This window comes from Ursus maritimus, unplaced genomic scaffold, assembly GCF_017311325.1.
Source record: "Ursus maritimus isolate PB19 unplaced genomic scaffold, ASM1731132v1 scaffold_19, whole genome shotgun sequence".
Taxonomy (NCBI): Eukaryota; Metazoa; Chordata; class Mammalia; order Carnivora; family Ursidae; genus Ursus; species Ursus maritimus.
In genome coordinates this window covers 36,315,851-36,335,044 of record NW_024424341.1, presented here as the reverse complement: position 1 = coordinate 36,335,044, position 19,194 = coordinate 36,315,851, and the positions used below count along the sequence as shown (strand labels likewise).

Here is a 19,194-nt window from a genome sequence, read left to right as displayed (position 1 = left end):
TCAGACAGCCGGGCAGCGGTGGGACAAGCACCTCTGACGCGGGTGCTGACCTGCCAGGCTCAGGTCAGCTCCGCGGGCACCACCAGGGGAGGACAAGCACCCCCAGGCTTTCCCCGCGAGCTGGGGCTTACGGGGACTTCTCTGTCTGCGCTGGAAGCCTCCCCTCCCATCCCCTGCCCCCTCCCTAACCGCCCAGCGCCTTCCACGGTGCACCCCCCCCCCCAGCCTGAGCCTCACGGGCAGCCATGCCCTCCCCCATCCCTGAGCACAGTGAAGGAAGACCTCCCCCAGGGCCGGGCCCACCACCGTCCTGGAACCACCCCGGGTCCCCTCTCATGCTCAGGTAACTTCCCTCACAAGGGGACCCCCAGAGGGCTGGAGAAATGGGATCCACGCCCTGCCCACCACAGAGCCCCCCATTGACTGAGGGACACCGGCCTCCGGCAGACTGTGAAGCAGCAGGACTGGGGCTAGATGAGCAGAAGGCAGTATGGGGGGCACTGAGGAAACGGGCTGGGGGGGCCCACTTCACTCCTGGCCCCACTCCCAGCATATTAAATAGGTACCCTCCCGCTGGGCAAAGTAGGACTCTGGCCCCTGGCAGCTGTAACTGGTGATACTGAAGTAATAACACGTACTATGTACCAAATACGTAACGATCAGATGGAACAGTATGTGCTGTGTGCCCGAACACACCGGGACGCCTCCCCTGCTCACGGGGGTCTGTCTCCCCGACTCCAAAGGCCATTCTTTCTCCTGCACCGTTCAGCTAGCCTAACACTCCCTTCTCACCCATCCATCCAGCAAGTAACTCACTGACCAGCTACTGTGTGTCAAGCACCGTGCTAGGAGCTGGGGTTGCTACAGGGAACAGAACCACAAACCTTGCCCAAGGGGAGATGGAGCATAATCAGATAAACAGGGACATGTGCATGTATTTTCTCCTCTGGGGAAAAATAAAGCAGGGTAAGGTGAATGAGCGCCAAGAGGCTGCTGTTAGAGTCATCAGGGAGGACTTCTTGGAGGTGGTGACCTGAAGAGAGGGACTGAGCCATGAAAGCTGCCCAGGGAGAGCATCCCTCACCGACCCTGGCTGCCCACGCGGGCGCTTCCTCCCCTGCCCGGGGCATGCCGCGGGCTGTCTTCCTCCCCACGCACCACTCTCAGGCTTTCTCGGACTCCTGGGGACAGTGACTGTTTGCACCCGCCCTCTGTGCCGGGGCCCGAGGCTGCGGCGGGGGGCAGCCCGCGGAGTCTGGTGGAAGTGGCGCAGTCCCCAGCCAGCCCGGCGCCTCACCTCTGTGCCGGCGGCCCGTCCATGATGATGTTGACCCACAGGATCTGCATGGCGTTGAGGGGGCTGGGCAGGTTGCACACGGTGGACAGAGTGATGAGGCTCAAGGCGGAGATGCTCCTGCGGGGCACACACACGGCACGGTCGGCGGTGCCCGCCAGACGCACGCGCAGCCCAACGGCGCTGGGAGCCGCTGGCCATGACTTACGTGCTCAGCTGAAACCGGACAAAGTTTTTGATGTTATGAAAAATCCCCTTGCCTTCCTCCACCGCGTTCCTGCAAGACAGGGGAAAGTGTTCATGCACAAAGAGGGGCCGCTGGAAAGGTGCGGGCACCTCCGTTAGCTGCTAAAGGAAGCGATGGTGTCACCAGAGATGGCCTCGTGCTGGGGCGCCCCCTCCTGTTTCCCCTCGCGGCTCAAGGACACGCGTGTGGAGGAGGATATGTCCTGACCGGCACCCTCAGGTGCGGGGGACTGGACCGCAAGACACCATCCCCCTTCTGCCCCAAACCTGAAGATGACTCTCCCGCCTGAGCCCGGGACTCCAGCAGCACCCGCCTCGGTGATTCACCCACCGGAGGCACAGCGAAGCCGATCGAACCTGCTAGTTAGACGCTGGGGCACGGCCAGCAGGGGGAGTGAGGAAGCTGAGATCATCATCTGTGGTATTTTTAGAAAACTCTGCAGAAGTCCTTTAAAAAACCTGATCTAGAGTCACGAATGCAGAAAACTGCCTCACCCTTTTTTCTACTAAAATTTTTTGCAAAAGAACTGAAATTACAGAATTACTTATTAACTGCATCTTATGGCTTCCCCACCCCCCCCAAGGAAAAGCGCCAGGCATTTCTGCCATTAAAACACCACCTATGGAGCAACTTACATGATGGCGGAGAAGTCATCGTCCACCAGGATCATGTTGGCAGCCTCTTTGCTAACGTCTGTCCCCGTCTGCCCCATGGCGATCCCGATGTCCGCCGACTTCAGAGCGACCGCGTCATTCACCCCGTCCCCTGTCATGGCCACGATCGCCCCCCATTCCTGCAAAGCCTTGGGAAAGAAGAGGCAAGTGAAGGCTGCAGCCCCTCCAGAACCTTCCTTCGCCCTGGATGCTCTGCCTCTCCCACCACATGGCCAACAGCAGAGGTCCCTCTCTGGAGTCAGCTGGCTGGAGTCTGAATCCCAGCCCCCCGCCTGCACCAGCTGTGGGAACTGGGCAAGCCCGAACCTCTCAGCCTCAGCTTCTCCATCTGCAAAGTGGGGGCAGCTGTCCCCCCGTGAGAGCTACACCAGGACCGCAGGTGTGAGGCTCATATGTGTTGTCCATCTCCATTAGCAAATACAAGTCAACAACTTACCCCTGAAACCACACGGTGCCCAGTAAGTGTTAATGTTTTCTCTTAGGAACAACGTGCATGGAGATTTGCTCCCTAGAACTAACCGCCCCCCGCAAATAGCATAGAGGATAAAGCAGCCCAGAGCTGTAGAGCACATCTTCAAAGCGCACACGTGGGAGGCCGAGCAGAGCAGCAGGGCCCTCCTCCCCGCACGCGCAGAAAACCACACCCACTCTCTCCTGGGCACGTGCTGTGCGGCAGGCGCTCCACCGCCTGGCCTCCTCTAATCCCCTGACGTCACGCATACTACCGCCCGTTTACAGATGGGGAAACTGAGGCCTGGAGAGAAGTAACAAGAATGATGGCAAAGAGCCCTTGGCTAACAGAGGCTAACTGCTTCCTATCTTCCCTCTGCACCACCCAGTTCCCGCTCCTGTTTTGATGTGCAGGGCAAAGGTCACCCCGTTCTCCTCCCCCCAGTCTGAGGATGGCCCACGCTCCCAGCTTGGGCCCTGGACCAACCCCCCAGAGCAGAGTCCCGCCATCGTCCTGGCCCTAACGGACAAATGAGGCGCACCGCGTACCTTTATGATTTTGAGCTTGTGCTTTGGGCTGGTCCTGAAGAAGACAGACACCTGGATACAGAGGCACCGAAGAGCAGATTCCGTGAGCTTGGAGCTGAAACTCTCCCCCCCGCCCCCCCACGAGACCCCCTGGGAGGACCCCACCTTCCCGACGCAGTCAGCCAGTTCTTCCTGCTCCATACCGTCCACCTCCTCCCCGGACATGGCTTTCAGCTTCCCGTTGCACAGGCCGATGCTCCTGCCTGCGGGGTGCGGAGAACCCTCACTGCCCGCTGGCTCCCAGGCCCGAGACGCGCCCGCCTCTCGCTCCACCTGCCCGACGCCACCCCCTGCCTGGGCCACACACAGTGACAAGAAGAAAAGCACGATGGCCACCATCCACTGAGCACCGGCCACATCACATGATCTCAACGCCATCCACGGAATTTAATGGCAACAGAGGCCTTGTTATCCCTGCTTTAAAGGTGAGGAAGGGAGGGAAGGGACTTCCCCGAGGTCACAGAGCTGGTGAGGAATGATGCTGGAGCCAGATGTGGTTTTGTCTGATTCTGGAGTCTCTGATCTTCTCTCGGGGCCGGTGTCTTACGACAGAGCGAGGAGCAAACCAAGGTGTGACACCCTCCTACAGCAGTAAGTGCAGTGACACCAGGAGGGCCGCTGGCCCTCTGTGGGCGAAGAGCCGAGAGGTCCAAGTGGCTCAATGACTTGCCAAGGGCACAAGGCTTGGCAGAAGCCAGCCCGGAAGTGAACACGGGGAATGACGCTGCCCTGGAAGGGAATTAGCTCAGGGTGAAAGCCCCCGGGGCCGTGGGAGGTTGGCGGCGGACACGAAGGCTCTGCCCCCTCCAGAGGACCTGCCGACATTTTAGGGCCAACCGTGTGAAGGCGGAGCGCCGGTCGTGGGAGCTCACGGTCACTGTGCGCGGCCCTGCCGAGGCTGGTGGCGGCCCCACCCCGGCCCCGCGCCCCACCGGCTGCCCGCCCCCCGCTTACCTATGGCGGAGGCGGTCTCCAGGCCATCGCCCGTTACCATCTTCACCGACACGCCCGACTGACTGAGCACCCGCACCGCCTCCTTCACGCCAGTCCTCGGGGGGTCGATGATCCCGACGAGCCCCAGGAAAGTCAGCCTCCCCAGCTCGGGCCCAGAAGCCAGGGCCAGCACTGAGGAGAGACCAAGAGCCACAGGGGGCCCACCGGGGGCCATGAGTCCCCAGGCAGCAGGGCCCCTCCGCGTCCCGGTCCTCATCTGCCTGCGCGGGCCAGCAGCTCGGCCGGCCGGCCCCGGGACAGGCACGCAGACACAGCCTGACCAGTGGCAAGTAAGACTCCAGTCCGCTGGTGGCATACATCCCCACCGCACCCCAACCAGAGGGGCCAGCTGGAAGTCTGCGAGCTGGCTCTTCCGGCCTCCGCTATGGCCACCTGCCCTCTTAGGGGAGCAGCTGCCGGGGAAGAAAACATGCAGGAGGGCACTACGGGTGACAGGCGCTGTCTGCTGGCTTGTCCTGGCCTTGACTCCTGGGGACCAGTGCTCCCAGGGGGGGTGTCGTGAGAACTGAGCTTACTTTGTCACCTTCCCGATACTGGAGGGGCCGTGGCCCCGAGCGGCGGTGCAGGTGCCTTCCTCCCTGCCCCAGCGCTACTCTCCCCGCCCTGCTAGCTCCAGCTCCGTGGATCGGGACGCCGTCACCTTGCACGCTTGTCAGCAAGCCGCTAGCAATCTACCACATCTGTTTCCCGACGGGGAAAACCAAGGCAACTGGCACCCAGCCCAAAGCGTCTCACTTTCCCCACAGAGAGAAGACAAGGGTTCCAGAGTGTTTTTAAATACTTTCTCTGCCTGTACAGGCTGACACATGGCGCTCTGGGAAACGTGAGCTTTCATGTTCAGCTCGTCAGGGAAGGCGCTGTCCCTTGTGCAGAGAATTAGAAATGGCCAAGGAATGAAATGCCTGCCTTGATTTCAAAGAGCTTTGGGTTTTCCTGACAATAAGCACTGAGCAAGAAGACCAGTCAGGAAAATCCATGTTTCTGGTACACCTCATTCATCTGTCTTAGAAACGTCAGGAGGGAGGCGCCAGCTTTTCTCACACACACGAGCTGCGTCTGGACTAACGGGTGTCATGTGGTGGCTGGGCTGGGGGGCTGCCTGTCTTTCATCTGCCCATTCATTCCACGCTTGCTTTACTTTCATTGCACACCGCCCGACTGCCGTTGTGATCGATCCCCTTACCAAGAACCCTGCATTAACGCACTCGAAAAGTCAGTGTTATGCTCGAACTTAAAGCTCAGGGCTGGGGACCAAAGGTACTGACCACGCAGGCCAAGCGAGCCCATCCTCTTCTCCTCCTGCTGGCAGAAGGACCTCTGTTGGGGTGTCAGTGGCAGGGGGATGCCTCCGTTGTTGTACATGGTGCAGTAATTAATCACTTCTTCAAAGGCCCCCTTCATGAAGTAAATGTCTTCCTGGTCCTTGGAAAAGAGAAGAAAGTCCACTGTCAGTGGAGGCTTCGGCTTCTGGTGACCGTCACCCTGTGCACACAGAGATGCTCGCGGCGGGGCTATTTCTAGTGGACCGCTATTGCTTACCAACACGGGACAGGGTGAATTACAGGAGAGCCTCATGACAGAGTACCACAAGGGCCACAGAAGGATTGAGGCTGATCTTTGATCCGCACCCGACTCTGTGAAGTCCCCTTGCTCATGTCAGTGAGAGCATCCCGTGCATTTCGTGAACCGGTCATACCCCAGGCACTGGTCGCCTTTTTGTGCAGGATCCCGCGCTAGATGTCTATTTCACGGGCAGGTACCTTTCTGTTTGGTTCACCCCTGCACGTGGCTCATAACAGGGCACCCAAACAAGCCCCTAACCGTTTTCCTGCGTATTTAAGCTCTGTCTCCTGTAGACGGTAAGCTCCGTGCAGAAGGTGCTATGCCCGTGTGGGGCACACTCTGTCCCCGGAATTAGCAGAGAGCCTGAATGCTCCTGGCGGGCAGGGAATGAGCTTGTGTGAACTGATACGGAAAGATGTCTAAGACACCACTGTAAGGGGAAAAAAGCAAATTACAAACACTATACAGCATGACCTAGTTTTAAAACTACCACTCCATGTGTTGCTATGTGCATATTTAGAACCTGGAATATTCCATCCCAGACTGTTGGGGGGGGGGGTGAGGGGTCAGGAGAGAAGAGGGGCAGAATTATAAGGAGCTCCCATTTTTAAAGTCACATTTCTATAATTTATTTCAATGAGAATATATTACCATTGTCTTTGGGGAGAAAAAAAAGATTTGAAGGTATAAAAACATATTAAAAATGTGTAACCCCTTTTAAGCAGAGACGATTCATACACTCATCCACTCGTGGCAAAGGCCTGGAATGAGCTGGCCAAGGCACCCACCGCCCGGAACAACAGAGAAGGAATCTTAGCACAGCAAGATGTGACAGGTTCCAGGGAGAGTGGGAGAGAAGTAAACGGCTGGAGGAAAAAAGGTGGAAAGCAATACAAAAACCTTAAAACAAAAACAAAAACCCTTTGATTGTAGAGAATCTGAAAAGCTACAGCAGGGTAAAAAAGAAGAGGGGAAAAAGAAGTCGGCTGTCATCGCCAGCCAGGGACAGCCATGAGGAGTTCAGTGTGTGTTCCGCTGGTCCCTCAAAGGAGGCGCGCACACACATGCGTGTGTATGTGCACACGTGTGATGCGTGAGCTCACCGTTCACACCACCTGTGCTGGGTGCTGGGATGCTGCACCCCCCGACCCCCCTCAGGAGGGAAGGACTGTCCCCACCTGAAGATCTCGGCGCCAGGATGTGAAGGAAGGACCCCAAGTTAGCAAGGGGGTCGCTGTTAACGGTGGGAGCGTGCATCAAAATTCCCAGCACACACGGGTTACTGGCTCTACTCCTGATTTTCTTTTAAAAGATTTTATTTATTTGAGAGAGAGAGAGAGATTGCAAGCTGGGGGGAGGAGCAGAGGGGGACGGAAGGGGAGAGGAAAGAATCTCCAGCAGACTCCGTGCTCAGCATGGAGCCCGACACAGGACTCGATCTCATGACCCTGAGATCACGCTCTGGGCCACAACCAAGAGTCAGACACTTGACCGACTGACCCACCAGGCGCCCCGCACTCCTGATATTTCTGACTCTGAGGTTCTGAGTGCAGCCGGAGAATCTGCATTTTAAACAAATTCCCAGGCGATGCCGCTAGTCCAGGAAACCCTCTTTGAGAACTACTGTTTCGGACAAAAATCTCAGGAAAGAACCCAAGATAATCAAACATCTCATTGCTATCAACTGTATTTTCATGTATTTGAAACTTCGTAGAAGCAGCCAGGAGCTCTAAACTCTTGATGCCTGCGTTTTCCTCTCTTTGGGGTGTAGGGAGAGGGCAGGAGGGGCGGAGGGGCTCACCTCATTCTTGCGGCTACATTTTACTGCCATCCACTTCTGCTCCGGACTGAACGGAATCTCTTGTTTTCTCACGTACGCATCTTTGATATCACGTAAGTCCATCTAGGATAGTAACATGCAGGCTCCCAGTGAGTCACCTAAACCAATCTCCGTGCACAGCTCAGTCCACTTAAATTATTCATTATTCAAACCATTTCCGGCAGATGAGAAATCCAAGCACTGAGCTCACAGAGAAAGGCCTTTTGCTTTCAAATGAATGTCCCGCCCGGGAAAAAAAAGGTATCGATTCTTTTGTTCAGGGACAGAACCCCTCGCCACCCCACCGCCCACCCCTTCGGTACCCGGGGGGTAGCCGTTCTGCGCGTGGCACTGGGCACAGGGTGGGGCATTTCTGCCAAGTCGCAGACTCGGTCTGACCTCAGAGCGCTGCAATCAGTCGAATGCACGAAAAGGAAGGGGTCTTTCCTGGAAGGGGCTCGGGGGCCGCCAGGAAGGTGGCATTCCTGTCTCCCCAGCACCTCCATAGGGTCTGAGCCACAGGGTACCCGAGGATTCATATGGGATTGCTAGGAAGGCTGGCATGGAGAATGTTCCAGAGCCACATGGCATGTCAGTGACGGCCTGAGGACGTTTGGGGCCACTCTTTCCCGTATTACTAAGCTTCCCCCTTCCTCATCTGCTCAGACACGAGCTCGAATTCTGCCACTCAGTCAGCCCCCAGGGCAAGAACTCCCGGCGCAGGGTCCCTACCTTCATGGCCAGGGCGATCAGCGCCCCTTCTGTGGGCTGTCCCATCACAGCGTTCTTTCGGATGACGGCGTTGTTGGCCACACAGCCTGCCTGGAAGGGAGGCATTTCCGAATGTCTGTCGTTAATGTTTGAAGCTGGCACCCCTTGGGGTCCTGCTGAAGACTTGACCCATTTTAGGGGCGGGGGCTGGGGTGGGGGTGAGGAACAAAATCCAGCGGAGTCCCGCTCTTCCGAAGAAACACCGGAAATACTTGCCGGCTGCTGAGTGCCAGCTGTCACAAGGCCCTCGTGAGGTGGCATCATGGGGGGCGGGGAGGCTGGGGTGATGGGGCGACCGCTAATGGGTACGGGTTTCCGCTTGGGGTGATGAAGTGTCCTGACATTAGGTGCAGCGGGGGCTGCACAACTTGGCGAATGTTCTAAAACCACTGAACTATACACTTTAAAGGGGTGAACTCCATGCTATAGGACTTAATGTCTCAATTACAAATGATAACTAAAAAAGACAGAAACAAACACACACAAAGAGTGTGGGGGTGAATCCCGGCTCCCTCCCTCACTGACGGGGCGATCCCGGGCACTCTGGTCTCCTCTGTGAGCCCGTTAGACGACGTGTGGATGCGGACCTCGAGGGCTCCGGCGTGTGGGAGGCACGAATACGGCGAATATCTCGCCGGATCAACAACGAAAGCAGGTGCACTGTCCCACATTCGATGAGCACTTTTTCTAGGCAGGCGTCCCTTTAAAGCCTCTCCAGCGGGCAGGGAGGAGGACAGAGGCTCCAGCTCTTCTCACCTCCTATGTTTCCACCTGTTTCGGGGCCACTGGGACACCTGACCCCTGGGGCATGCCCCAGGTGTCACCGAGAACCAGCTGGCCCTTTCTTCAGAGAGGATCCCACCAGCTCCTCTTAAATGCGTATTTCCACAGTGGGGCTTTGACACTCACCTCTACTAATTTCCCCACCGAGACGTTGCTGAACTCCTTTATCACTTCCTTTGAGGGTAACAGACAGACAGTCCCTTTGCCGTTATACCCCACTCCGCTGACCTGCAGGGTGAAGCCAGAGACGTTGTCACCACATGTCAATAATACACTCCCCCCGTTGTCCCATCATCTCTTTTCTGGGGGACCCAGCCCAGGGGCAGAATCCTGCCCACGAACAAGGCTTCAAGCATGAGGATGTTCCCTGCACGTGGTGCATTCATCAGAAAACCTCACTAAGCACCAAGCGCTAGACATTGCAGAAACCTTCCTCAATGGGACATTCAGCAGCCAGGGAAAATTATGGTTAAGAAAACGAAGTGATAGCACAGAAGAGAGCTTATGTTCTAGAACGGAGGGAGGCAAACCTTCCCTTAGGGAGCCAGATAGCAGATAATATAAGCCTTGGCAGCCCACGCGATCTGCCACGACCACAGAGCTGTGTGCCTGGGGCATGAAGGGAGCCATTGCCAGACAACACGTAAACCACAGGGGGTGGCACCTTCCAGCAAAATTCTATTTACAAAACAGGCGCTGGCCCGTGGGATGTCACTGTTGACCCCTTCGTCTGGAAGTTTTGTGAAAAACCTCGAAGGATAGAAAATGGCATGTTCAGGGAGCTTACAGCTATGCCAGAGGCACAGGGGAGAGACTGAAAGACCAAAGGGACCGTCATGGTTAGTTCATCCCAGGCGGTTACCGGCGACTATTGTTTCGGTTCTGTAGTATGTAATGAGCTTATCATTAAAAGATAACCGCAAAGAAATAAGGTTGGCTCCCTTAACTCGGTCATGCTCCTTGCTGCAAACTGTACGATAACCATTTTTCTTTCTTCCTTATTGCTTTCTAGAAGATTCTGTGTACTTTTAGGAAGGAAAAGGGCTGTCTGGCACCGTGTACTGCAGTGTGGGGCTCACCTCAGCATGGAGCCCATCAGACGTCACCAGCTGGGTGACGGTCATCTCATTGGCAGTCAGAGTCCCTGTCTTATCCGAACAGATGACATTGCAGCAGCCTGCCAGGAGACAACCCCAGTGCAGAGGGAAGAGAAACCATCACCATTCATTCTCAGGCTAATGAAACACCACAGCCGAACCACCACCCCTTCAGTCCCATTTACAAGACTCCAACCCCAGAGTCCTTTACCTAAGGTCTCCACGATTGGTAACTTCTTCACGATGACGCGCTTCTTGGCCATCCGCAGCACTCCCAGGACCAGCGTCACCGTGACGACAATGGGCAGACCCTCGGGAATGGCAGCCACAGCCAGGCTGGATCAAAAGGCCAGACAGGTCACCTTTAACATATGCACTGAAGGATGACATGAATCCCAACTGGGTCGTCAACACTTTGACCCAGTGAGGCATGTCTCTGGTGTCCCCAACGTCCCTGGTCTAGTCTCTTGTTCCCAATCCCATGATGCACCTGTCTCCTTCAGCATCCATGGCTCTGAGTTCTCTTGCTGCAAAACCCTGCTCTTGGGAATGGACCTCCCCTATCAGACATCCACACTTTAGCATAAATTAGTCTCTCCGTTGCTTTGCCTCTTTAAACACTTTCGCACTTAAATTACTGTTATTTATTAAAGAGAAAGGTCTTTGGTTTCTATGAAAGGAATTTCTAGAATTAGGCAGTAAGTAGAAAATGGAATTTTTTGGTTCCGAGGGTCCTCCCTGAGTAAGGAAGGTAAGGAAGCCAGACAAGGAAATTAAGGTTGAAAAAGGTAGAGTGGCAAAGCTGTGCCTTTGACTATTGCAGCAGAGCTGTTTGGGTGTCTGTTCATTTCATCATTATCCCTCCAACTTTCTGTACCATGTGACCCCACCCTCCCACAGCCACAGCTGATTGGATCAGAAGAGAACATGTGACCCCAGCTGACCCAATGAGCTTCTCTCTCAGGAATCTGAATTGGGATAAAGTGTGTGGATCCCCTCTTGTGGGCAGTGTGCCAACATGGGATGGGATGGTAAGGAGGGGCTCTTTCTGCCTCAAATTTGGCTCCATAACATCATGGCGGACGGATTCCCTATTCCACACCCCTGAGCAGGCATGGATGAGGTAATGGGCTGGTGTGGGGCTTCCCTCTGACCTCCAGCCAGTGGGGGATGCTGAAGAGTTTTGGGGCCAGACTGGAGAGGGTGCCTCTCTGCAGTGGGTGAGCACCGCCAGCCACGCCCCCCCCACAGCTCACCCTCTGCACCAGGACATCCAGCAAAGCCCGTAGGCATTCAGCAAATATTTGCTGGACAAACAGATAGGAATGAGTGAATACAGGCACACCTCAGAGGTACTGCGGGCTTAGCTCCAGACCACCGCAATAAAGCCACCGTCCCAATAAAGCGGGTCAAATGAACCTTTTGGTCCCCAGCGCACATAAACGTTATGTTTACGCTGCACCGTCATCTATTAAGGGCACAAGAGCATCATGTCTAAAAACCCAAAGTATATCATTTAATTTAAAAATACTTCATTACTAAAAAATGCTGACAATCATCTGAGCTTTTAGCACACCGTGTCACTGATCACAGAGCACCACGAAAAATAACAATGAAAAAGTTTCAGATCTTGCGAGAATTACCAAAATATGACCGGAGATGTGAAATGACCTAAAACTATTGGGAAAAAATGGCCCCAATGGACTCGCTCGACACAGGGGTGCTACAGACCTTGACGTTGTGAAAAACGCAGGATCTGCAAAGCACAATACAACGAGGGTCGCCTGCACACATACGGCACCGGCCCAGCGCACAGCGAGCCTCCGACGGGCCTCCATCATCAGGAAGCCCGGCTGCGTCACACACGCCTATCCTAGTTCATCAAAGCCAAGACATGGCTGACGGTGAAGGGCGCGTTATCTGTACCGCCAGAAAGAAAAAATACTGCCAATTAACCGTATGGTGCAGTCTGACCTCAAAGAAGTTAAAGTGTGAAAAAAGAAAGTGTGTCTCAGAATCAAAGAAACATGGTCCGTGAATGCTGGCCTCTTCTCCGGAAACAATGGAGCATTCAGAGGCAAGTTACATGAACCAAGATTACTGAATTTGGTCAGGTGACTGTGCCTGGTTTCCATGGTGACAGCAAGAAGGCTTCCTTGGTTTTATGGCACCGTCTGACAAGACGAGCTGAGCAAACATTTGCGGAGGGCTAGGGCGAGGACTTTCCCCATAGGGTGTGGGAAGGGCGTGTCTGCATGTACTTGGATGCTTGCATAATAATAAAAAATTAACCCACAAACTAATAAAGATTAGCGTAGACCAGGAAAAGCGAGTATATTTTGGATCATGAATGTTCCTTGAGGCAGAGGGCATTAGGATGAAGTGTTTAAAAGAACAATTCTCCTGTTACTTCTTTTGGAGACTCTCCCTTACTAGCTGTCCTGCTATATCTACCTTCTGATTCAGTGATTTCGAGCAGGTGACTCCGCTTAAAATCATCTTTTCAAAGTCACAAGTGAAACGGACAGAGTAAATTTTCTCTGGCAAGCGTACCACGGACTAGTGGGAGAAGTGAGAGGGAAGGGACGTGGAGACCGGGGACCGGGAGGAACCAACAGGGATGGACATGGGGCCTTTTCTGTCATTTCCTTGGGAATACTGAATAGTCGTCTTGGCTCATGGAACTTTCTGTGGTTTATAAGATGGGAATGGAATGTGCCATTATTTCGGGGAGGTTCTCAGGCGTCACAGCCCCTGAGCGCGCTGCCGGGGCCCGGGCTCCTCTGCCCCTCCACCACCACCCCTGCGTCTGATGGCTTCGTCACCTGAGCACTCCTGCCGGGGGCTCAGCCTTCTTCCCTGGCCCTGCCTCTTGCAGGAGCCCCAGCGGGGCCCCCACTTAAAGCAGCATTAGCACCCCAGGGAGCTTGTCAGGAATGCAGAGTCTCAGGCGCCCCCAAGAGCCACCGAGTCAGGGCACCGGTGATGGGTGCTGAGCAAGCTTTCCCCAGGACCTTCCGTCCTCGGGCTCATGTCGGAGACCCTTACTCTACAATGACCCACTCTTCCAGGATGCCCATCCTGGCCTCAAACCCCACATTCCACAGCCAGCTGCCCACGCCCCCGGAGCCCCCTCTGGGCTGCAGCCAGCTGGGGCTCACAGCCCTGTCACCTCCTGTGCCTATGTCAAGAATGGCCAACACGTTTCCGAAAGAATAGTAGCGACAGCCCAGCATGCCATGTGGAGGACTCTGATGACATTATTTAAAATCAGGAGGAAAGGGGCCCATAAGTGGCTAGCGATATGTCCCCTGACTCCACTGTGTGGTTCTGCTCACGGAGCCCAGCCAGTCCCTCCTGGGGTCCCCAGATGCCCACAGCTCAGTCCCACCTCCCCACTGAACCCCTTCCCGCCTTCTCCAGCAGGCTCCTCCTCGTCTCCGCTCCCACCCCTCAGAGCACCTTCCCCGGCTACCTTCCCAGGACAGGTCTTTTCCCACCTCCCTTTACTCTCTCTGCAGTTGTTCCCTTTGTAGCCTTCATTGTAAGTTGCGATTATCTCATCAACGTTCACTTGACTTGTTCACACTTACTTTCCCCGCCAGCCCGCAAACTCTGATCTGGCTCCGTCACCCTGGGTGACGCAGACAAACAGTGAACGGGCGCTCCACTAGTATCTGCAGGGACAAGGCCAGTGGCCGGGGGCCGGTGAGGGGTGGCAGCACGCAGGAGAATTCCTGTCCTGCCCCAGAGGCTGCGAGGGCACCGCCACGCGGAGTAGGCTGGCCTCCACTCGGTTTAGGCCAATACATTTGTCAGAGCCACAGGACCAGGGAGTGGAAGAGACAGGCTTCAAACAAACCCGCTGCATTCTCGCCCAGGGCCAGGGTCCTGCTCCCCCATCGGCCCACCTTCCCTGCCACCCTGGTGAGGGGAGGTCGGCGCCGTGCCCTTACCTGACCCCGATCGTGAACATGCTGAGAAGCTGCTTCCCTTGCAGCCAGCCAGTGAGCATGATCAAGCCTGGGAAAGAGACCAGAAGTGTGCGTGTGCACGCACGTGTGTACACACACACACACACACACACACGCACACACGCACACACACGTACGTCCTCAGACATGCAAATGTGTTTCAAACGCATTCCCTTAAAAGACTTTCAGGAATAGATGCGTAAGGCGACGAGTAAGAACCCCAAGTATTGTAACTATTCTCCTGTTTCTTCTTAAGACCTTCCGCACCTGCAAAAAGGGATGGTTTCACTTCCTCAGGCAAGGACCAAGCCAGTTCAAGAAGGAAGCGATCAGCCAGTTAGTTAATCTCCGGCTGTTTACAAATATTTACAGATAATTCCCACACTCTCCCCAGGTGCCCCATGTGCAGGGACGCCCCCCGAGGTCCGGGATGTGGCAGATGCCAGCAGCTCCCGCGATGTGCGGATGGGCCCGTTTCTTACAGGACTGATTGCCGCGTCCACCATTAAACACATTCCCTTTTTCCCTTCCCTCCCTCATCGTTCACCCAGTGTTTCCTAACAGCAGGCACGGTGCCAGGCCCAGGACACGCGGACCCTGCCAGAGAGGGACCCTCGGGTCAGAGAAGGAGCACGAGTCACGCTGGGACCCGTGAAAATGCACACGATGTTCTGGCAATGGGGAAAAGCTCTGGGGTCCCAGTGCCCGTATCTGTAAGGTGGGGATAAGGACCATGACTTCCTCGAGGACTTGTTTCAGGACATAAGATGCAACAGTCTGCTCGAAGTGCTCGGCACAGCTCCTGCCCACGGCAAACGCCTGGAGGCTCGCTGCTGTTGCCTTTGGCGTCAGAAGAGGCAGGAAGGTGAGCAGAGTCGCCCGGTGGGCCTCGGAGGACTTGCCAAGGAACAGCAGCTTTCTGTCGCAGGGGACGGGGAGCCAGGGCAGGTTCTGTGCTGGGTAGTAGTGGTGTGTGCATGTGTGTAGGGGGTGTGTGTGTGTGTTGGGGGGGGTGTCACAAGATCTGATTTGTTAGGGTTTTTTCATACAGTAATCAGTGGCAGTAGGCAAATGAAACCTCAGCTGGAACCCAAATGAATCCAGATGCAGAGACTGGAGGGGCAACTCTATTAGAAATAGGGGGTGGGGTGCTGAGCCTGCAGCCCCAGGCCCTGGGCTCCGACCCCACCGTGGGGGCCCCTGCCAGAAGCTGGAGCGTGCCCACGGGCCCCCCAGGGGTAGCAGTGCCCATCACTTCCCAAACCCACACTCAGTGACTTCAATACGTGGGTGGTTTGAAAGTGGCCACGTGGAGGGTATTTACACCACAGAGCCTGGCAGACGTTTCTCTCCCGGGAAAGCTGGTTCTTAAGCACTGCCCAGCCCACCACAGCTTCCCCGCATCTCCCCCGTGGGCCCTGCGGGGATGGACACAACCCAGTTCCAAAATGCCCACTCTGCTGGAGCAGCTCTCAAATATTTATTAAGGGTGCCTGGGGGGCTCAGTCAGTGAAGAGTCTGCCTTCGGCTCAGGTCATGATCCCAGGATCCTAGGACTGAGCCCCACGTCGGGCTCCCTGCTCAGCGGGGAGTCTGCTTCTCCCTCCCTCTGCCCTTCCCTCTGCTCGTGCTCTCTCTCAAATAAATAAAATCTTAAAAAAAAAGAAAAAAAGAATATTCTTTGCTTGTGGGCCATACAAAAAACATGTGGCAGACTCAATTTGGTCCAGGAGTCATAGTTTGCAGTCGCCGCACTAGAGAGCACAAGCGACCTCCAGGCAGAAAGGACTGTGTGGGCATTCCACTCTCCCAGAGAGGCCCAGTCAATATGCAACCCCAAGCATGGTCAAGGAAAGGCAACGCACTGGCCTCTTTCCCCACCTGTCCCCATGACGGCCATCAGGAATCTGTCACAGTCCTCCTTGCCACCAAGCAGAAGCATGACCTCAAAATGCTGTCACAGCTCAGACCCCAACTAATCGAGATCAGACTTGGCAGGTTAAGATAAAACCCATCTTCCATTATGACTTCAGGACAAAATAGGGTGGGAAGGAAGGAAGAAGGCATAGAGCTACGTCCAAACAGTAAGGCTAGCGATTTAGCCAACTCTGAGCACTTAAATCCAAAGGTGAAATCTGGAAAGGTGACTAGACGCTGGAATTTTGGGAAGGGATGCCCAGTGAAGGGCGAACAGGTCTGTTCCCAGCACAACAGAATTGAAAGCCCAGACTCCAGACCACATCCCCTTAACCTCTCTGCTAAATTCACTACCTTTTAGAAGTTGCAAAGGAGTGCAGGTCCCCTCCATGCCTTCGAATATACCCTTTGCTCTGCCTGGAATTCTGGATTCCCTCTTTTTTCACTTGGCAAACTCCTACTTATCCCGCAAGACCCAGTTTAATGTCACCTTCCCCTTGGAGCTTTCCCAACTCTCCCCCTCAAGATTAACTGCTACCTTCACATTTCATGTCTGTTCATGTGTCTGTCTCTTACTGGCCTGGGGTCCTTCAGAGGGGAGAAGCTGTGTTTGACCCATCTTGGTAGCCCCTGACCTGATCCCAGTGAGCAGCGTGTCATAAGACACTCGGTAAATGAATTCATGCGTCTGCGTGGCCCAAGGACAACAAGTGTTTCTAGGAGGGAGAGCTCTTTCACGAACTGTCTCTGGCTCCACGGTTTTAGGGAGAATCACTGGTCCCACCTCTCATCACTGCCTGTGCTATGGGCAGTGGTTTGTTGGCTGGTTCCCTTATTAACTCGTTGACTCAGCAAGTGTTGATCGAGAATGTGCCATGGGCCAGGAGCCCATGGATCCTTAAAGCTGGGCGTGAAGAACAGAGAATCAAAGCCAGAGCTGGAGATGGCAGGAAGGAGCCGGTGAAGGGGCCAGGGCGGCCCCATGGGGATACGCAGGCTTAAGACCTACATTTGGGTCCGCAGCGTCATGTTGACGCTGTTCGGTGTGTTGCCGACGGCCTAGAGGCATAAGCCCAGGCACAGCCTGCTCGGTGGCGCAGAAATATGGCTGGGTGCACCGCTGAACCACACCTCCCAGTCTCCTTTGCGGTTAGGTAGGCCATGTGACTCCATTCTGGCCAATCAAGAATGGGCCAAGGTGATGACCTCACTTGCGGGCCCGTGCCTTAAACATTTCCCACACAAGCCTCTGCGTTCCTGCATTGCCCACTTGCTGGATGAACAAGTGAGGAGAACGGCCTGTCTCTGAGGACCTGGAGGCTGAGAGAGCAATCATACGGTAGGGGCCCGAGACCCTGAGCTGGTGTTTGGAGGGGACCTACCCAGGAAAGCCACTCAATCAGGAACGTGCCCACGGACTGTGGTGTGAGCAAGAAACACACCCTGACCGTGGGAAGCCATTACAATGTCAGGCTGCGTGTCACAGTTAGCCTGGGCTAACACAGAAACCTCTTGGTGCCATTAGAGTCTCCAGTCCCATCCCTCGGTCCTCACCCAAGGGAGCAGCAAGATATTTGAGAAACAGCCATGGCTGCTCAGGACAGCTCCCCTCCGTCCCCCGGATCCAGCGCGGACGCTCCACTCACCAATGACGCCAAACGAGAAAAGCGTCAACTGCTTCCCCAGCTTGTCCATGCTTTTCTGTAGTGGGGTTTTAGGCGTCTGAAAGGACGAGAACAACGGGTTTGTGAGAGGAGACCCCAGTAGCTTCTGCCTGGCTTTTTTGTATCTTGAGTAGAGTGATGATTCTACAGGGGGGCACGTATATAAAAACTCACTGACCTCTACACTAAGGTCTGTGCATGTTACTGGCTATAAGTTATATCTTGGCAACAAACTCCTAGTAGATGCTGTTCGATAAATTTTTAAAAGCGTGAAAAGTGTGCACTCGTATTAACCACATCATCCTCGTTCCTAAGGAGGGGGCAGGGCTGGTATCAGTAGCCGAGAGCGATCTCAAACCCCAGCCTACAAGAAAACCAAAGCCCCCACTGGCCCTTACCTCTTCAGCCTGCATCATCTTGAACACTTCTCCGAACTGGGACCTTTCCCCTGTTCCAATCACGACTCCCTGCGTTCGGGAGAGAGGAGCGTGAGGTCTGAGGCTGGAAGCCCGCTGGTGAGGGCGGCCAAGGTCCCCGGGGCTTACCTGCCCCTTCCCGTACTGCACCAGCGTCCCCATGAAGACGATGTTGCTCAGAGAAGTGAGGTCCCCTCCGCCCGTCAGCGGGCCGTCCGTCTTACTGCACGGCTCGGCTTCTCCTGTGAAGCTGGACTCGTCTACCAGGAGGTCTGTGACCTAGAAGGGGAAAAGACAATGGACTCTGCCCCTTCAGCCTGAGAATGGATTTTAAAAGCACAGAACGGATCATTGTTCCCCTGTAAAACTTCTCAGCTGGGAAGAGTGTCCTGTGCATAAGAGATCGTGCCCCTGACTGCCAAGAATGAGTCCTGAGCATTGGGCATCTACACGGCGGGCATGCAGCTCCAAGCAGAAGACGTCCCTCTGCTAGGACCTGGAGTCGGGTTGTAAAGGATTTTTTGCCTGGATTACCTGTACTGACCTGGCAGGATACTCAAATGAAGTCTTTCCTGAACCAACTCCTAAGACTGTATTGGCAGGGAAAAAAAATTAGATTCCTGGGGACCATCCCTGATATTAAGGGTCACTTCTAAAATCACAAACGAGAAGCCCCTGAGTTTGATACGGAATTCAGGAACTTCAGATAGTTTCCTTAGGCGCATTGAAGAAAGCCTGCATGCTTAAATTTGAACGTGATCTTTAGGCTCTGAGAAGTCACTTTCATCTTGCCAACAGATCAAAATGACTGGTCTGGCATTGACCATGTCGAACAGACGGGTGGCCCGGGAGATGCCTTGGGAGACAGCTGGAGCTGCTGGTCCCCAGCGACTCCAAGCACAGGTGTGCTTGCCTTTCCTGAA

At 55.0% G+C, this 19,194-nt stretch overlaps 1 protein-coding gene across 1 annotated transcript in view; it reads right to left on the bottom strand.

Moving 5' to 3' along the window:
* The window catches only part of ATP2C2 (ATPase secretory pathway Ca2+ transporting 2), a 58,792-nt gene that overhangs the window by 3,296 nt on the left and 36,302 nt on the right, over positions 1-19,194 (bottom strand). Inside the window, exons 8-23 of the mRNA XM_040634367.1 lie at positions 18,401-18,550; positions 18,254-18,322; positions 17,838-17,913; positions 14,257-14,323; positions 10,512-10,636; positions 10,283-10,380; positions 9,330-9,431; positions 8,382-8,471; positions 7,632-7,733; positions 5,533-5,689; positions 4,208-4,378; positions 3,359-3,456; positions 3,215-3,265; positions 2,177-2,343; positions 1,503-1,571; positions 1,298-1,414 (exon numbers count right to left, since the gene is read on the bottom strand). Coding sequence (XP_040490301.1) covers positions 1,298-1,414; positions 1,503-1,571; positions 2,177-2,343; positions 3,215-3,265; positions 3,359-3,456; positions 4,208-4,378; positions 5,533-5,689; positions 7,632-7,733; positions 8,382-8,471; positions 9,330-9,431; positions 10,283-10,380; positions 10,512-10,636; positions 14,257-14,323; positions 17,838-17,913; positions 18,254-18,322; positions 18,401-18,550 — 1,709 coding nt within the window. The remainder of the gene's footprint in view (positions 1-1,297; positions 1,415-1,502; positions 1,572-2,176; positions 2,344-3,214; positions 3,266-3,358; positions 3,457-4,207; positions 4,379-5,532; positions 5,690-7,631; positions 7,734-8,381; positions 8,472-9,329; positions 9,432-10,282; positions 10,381-10,511; positions 10,637-14,256; positions 14,324-17,837; positions 17,914-18,253; positions 18,323-18,400; positions 18,551-19,194) is intronic.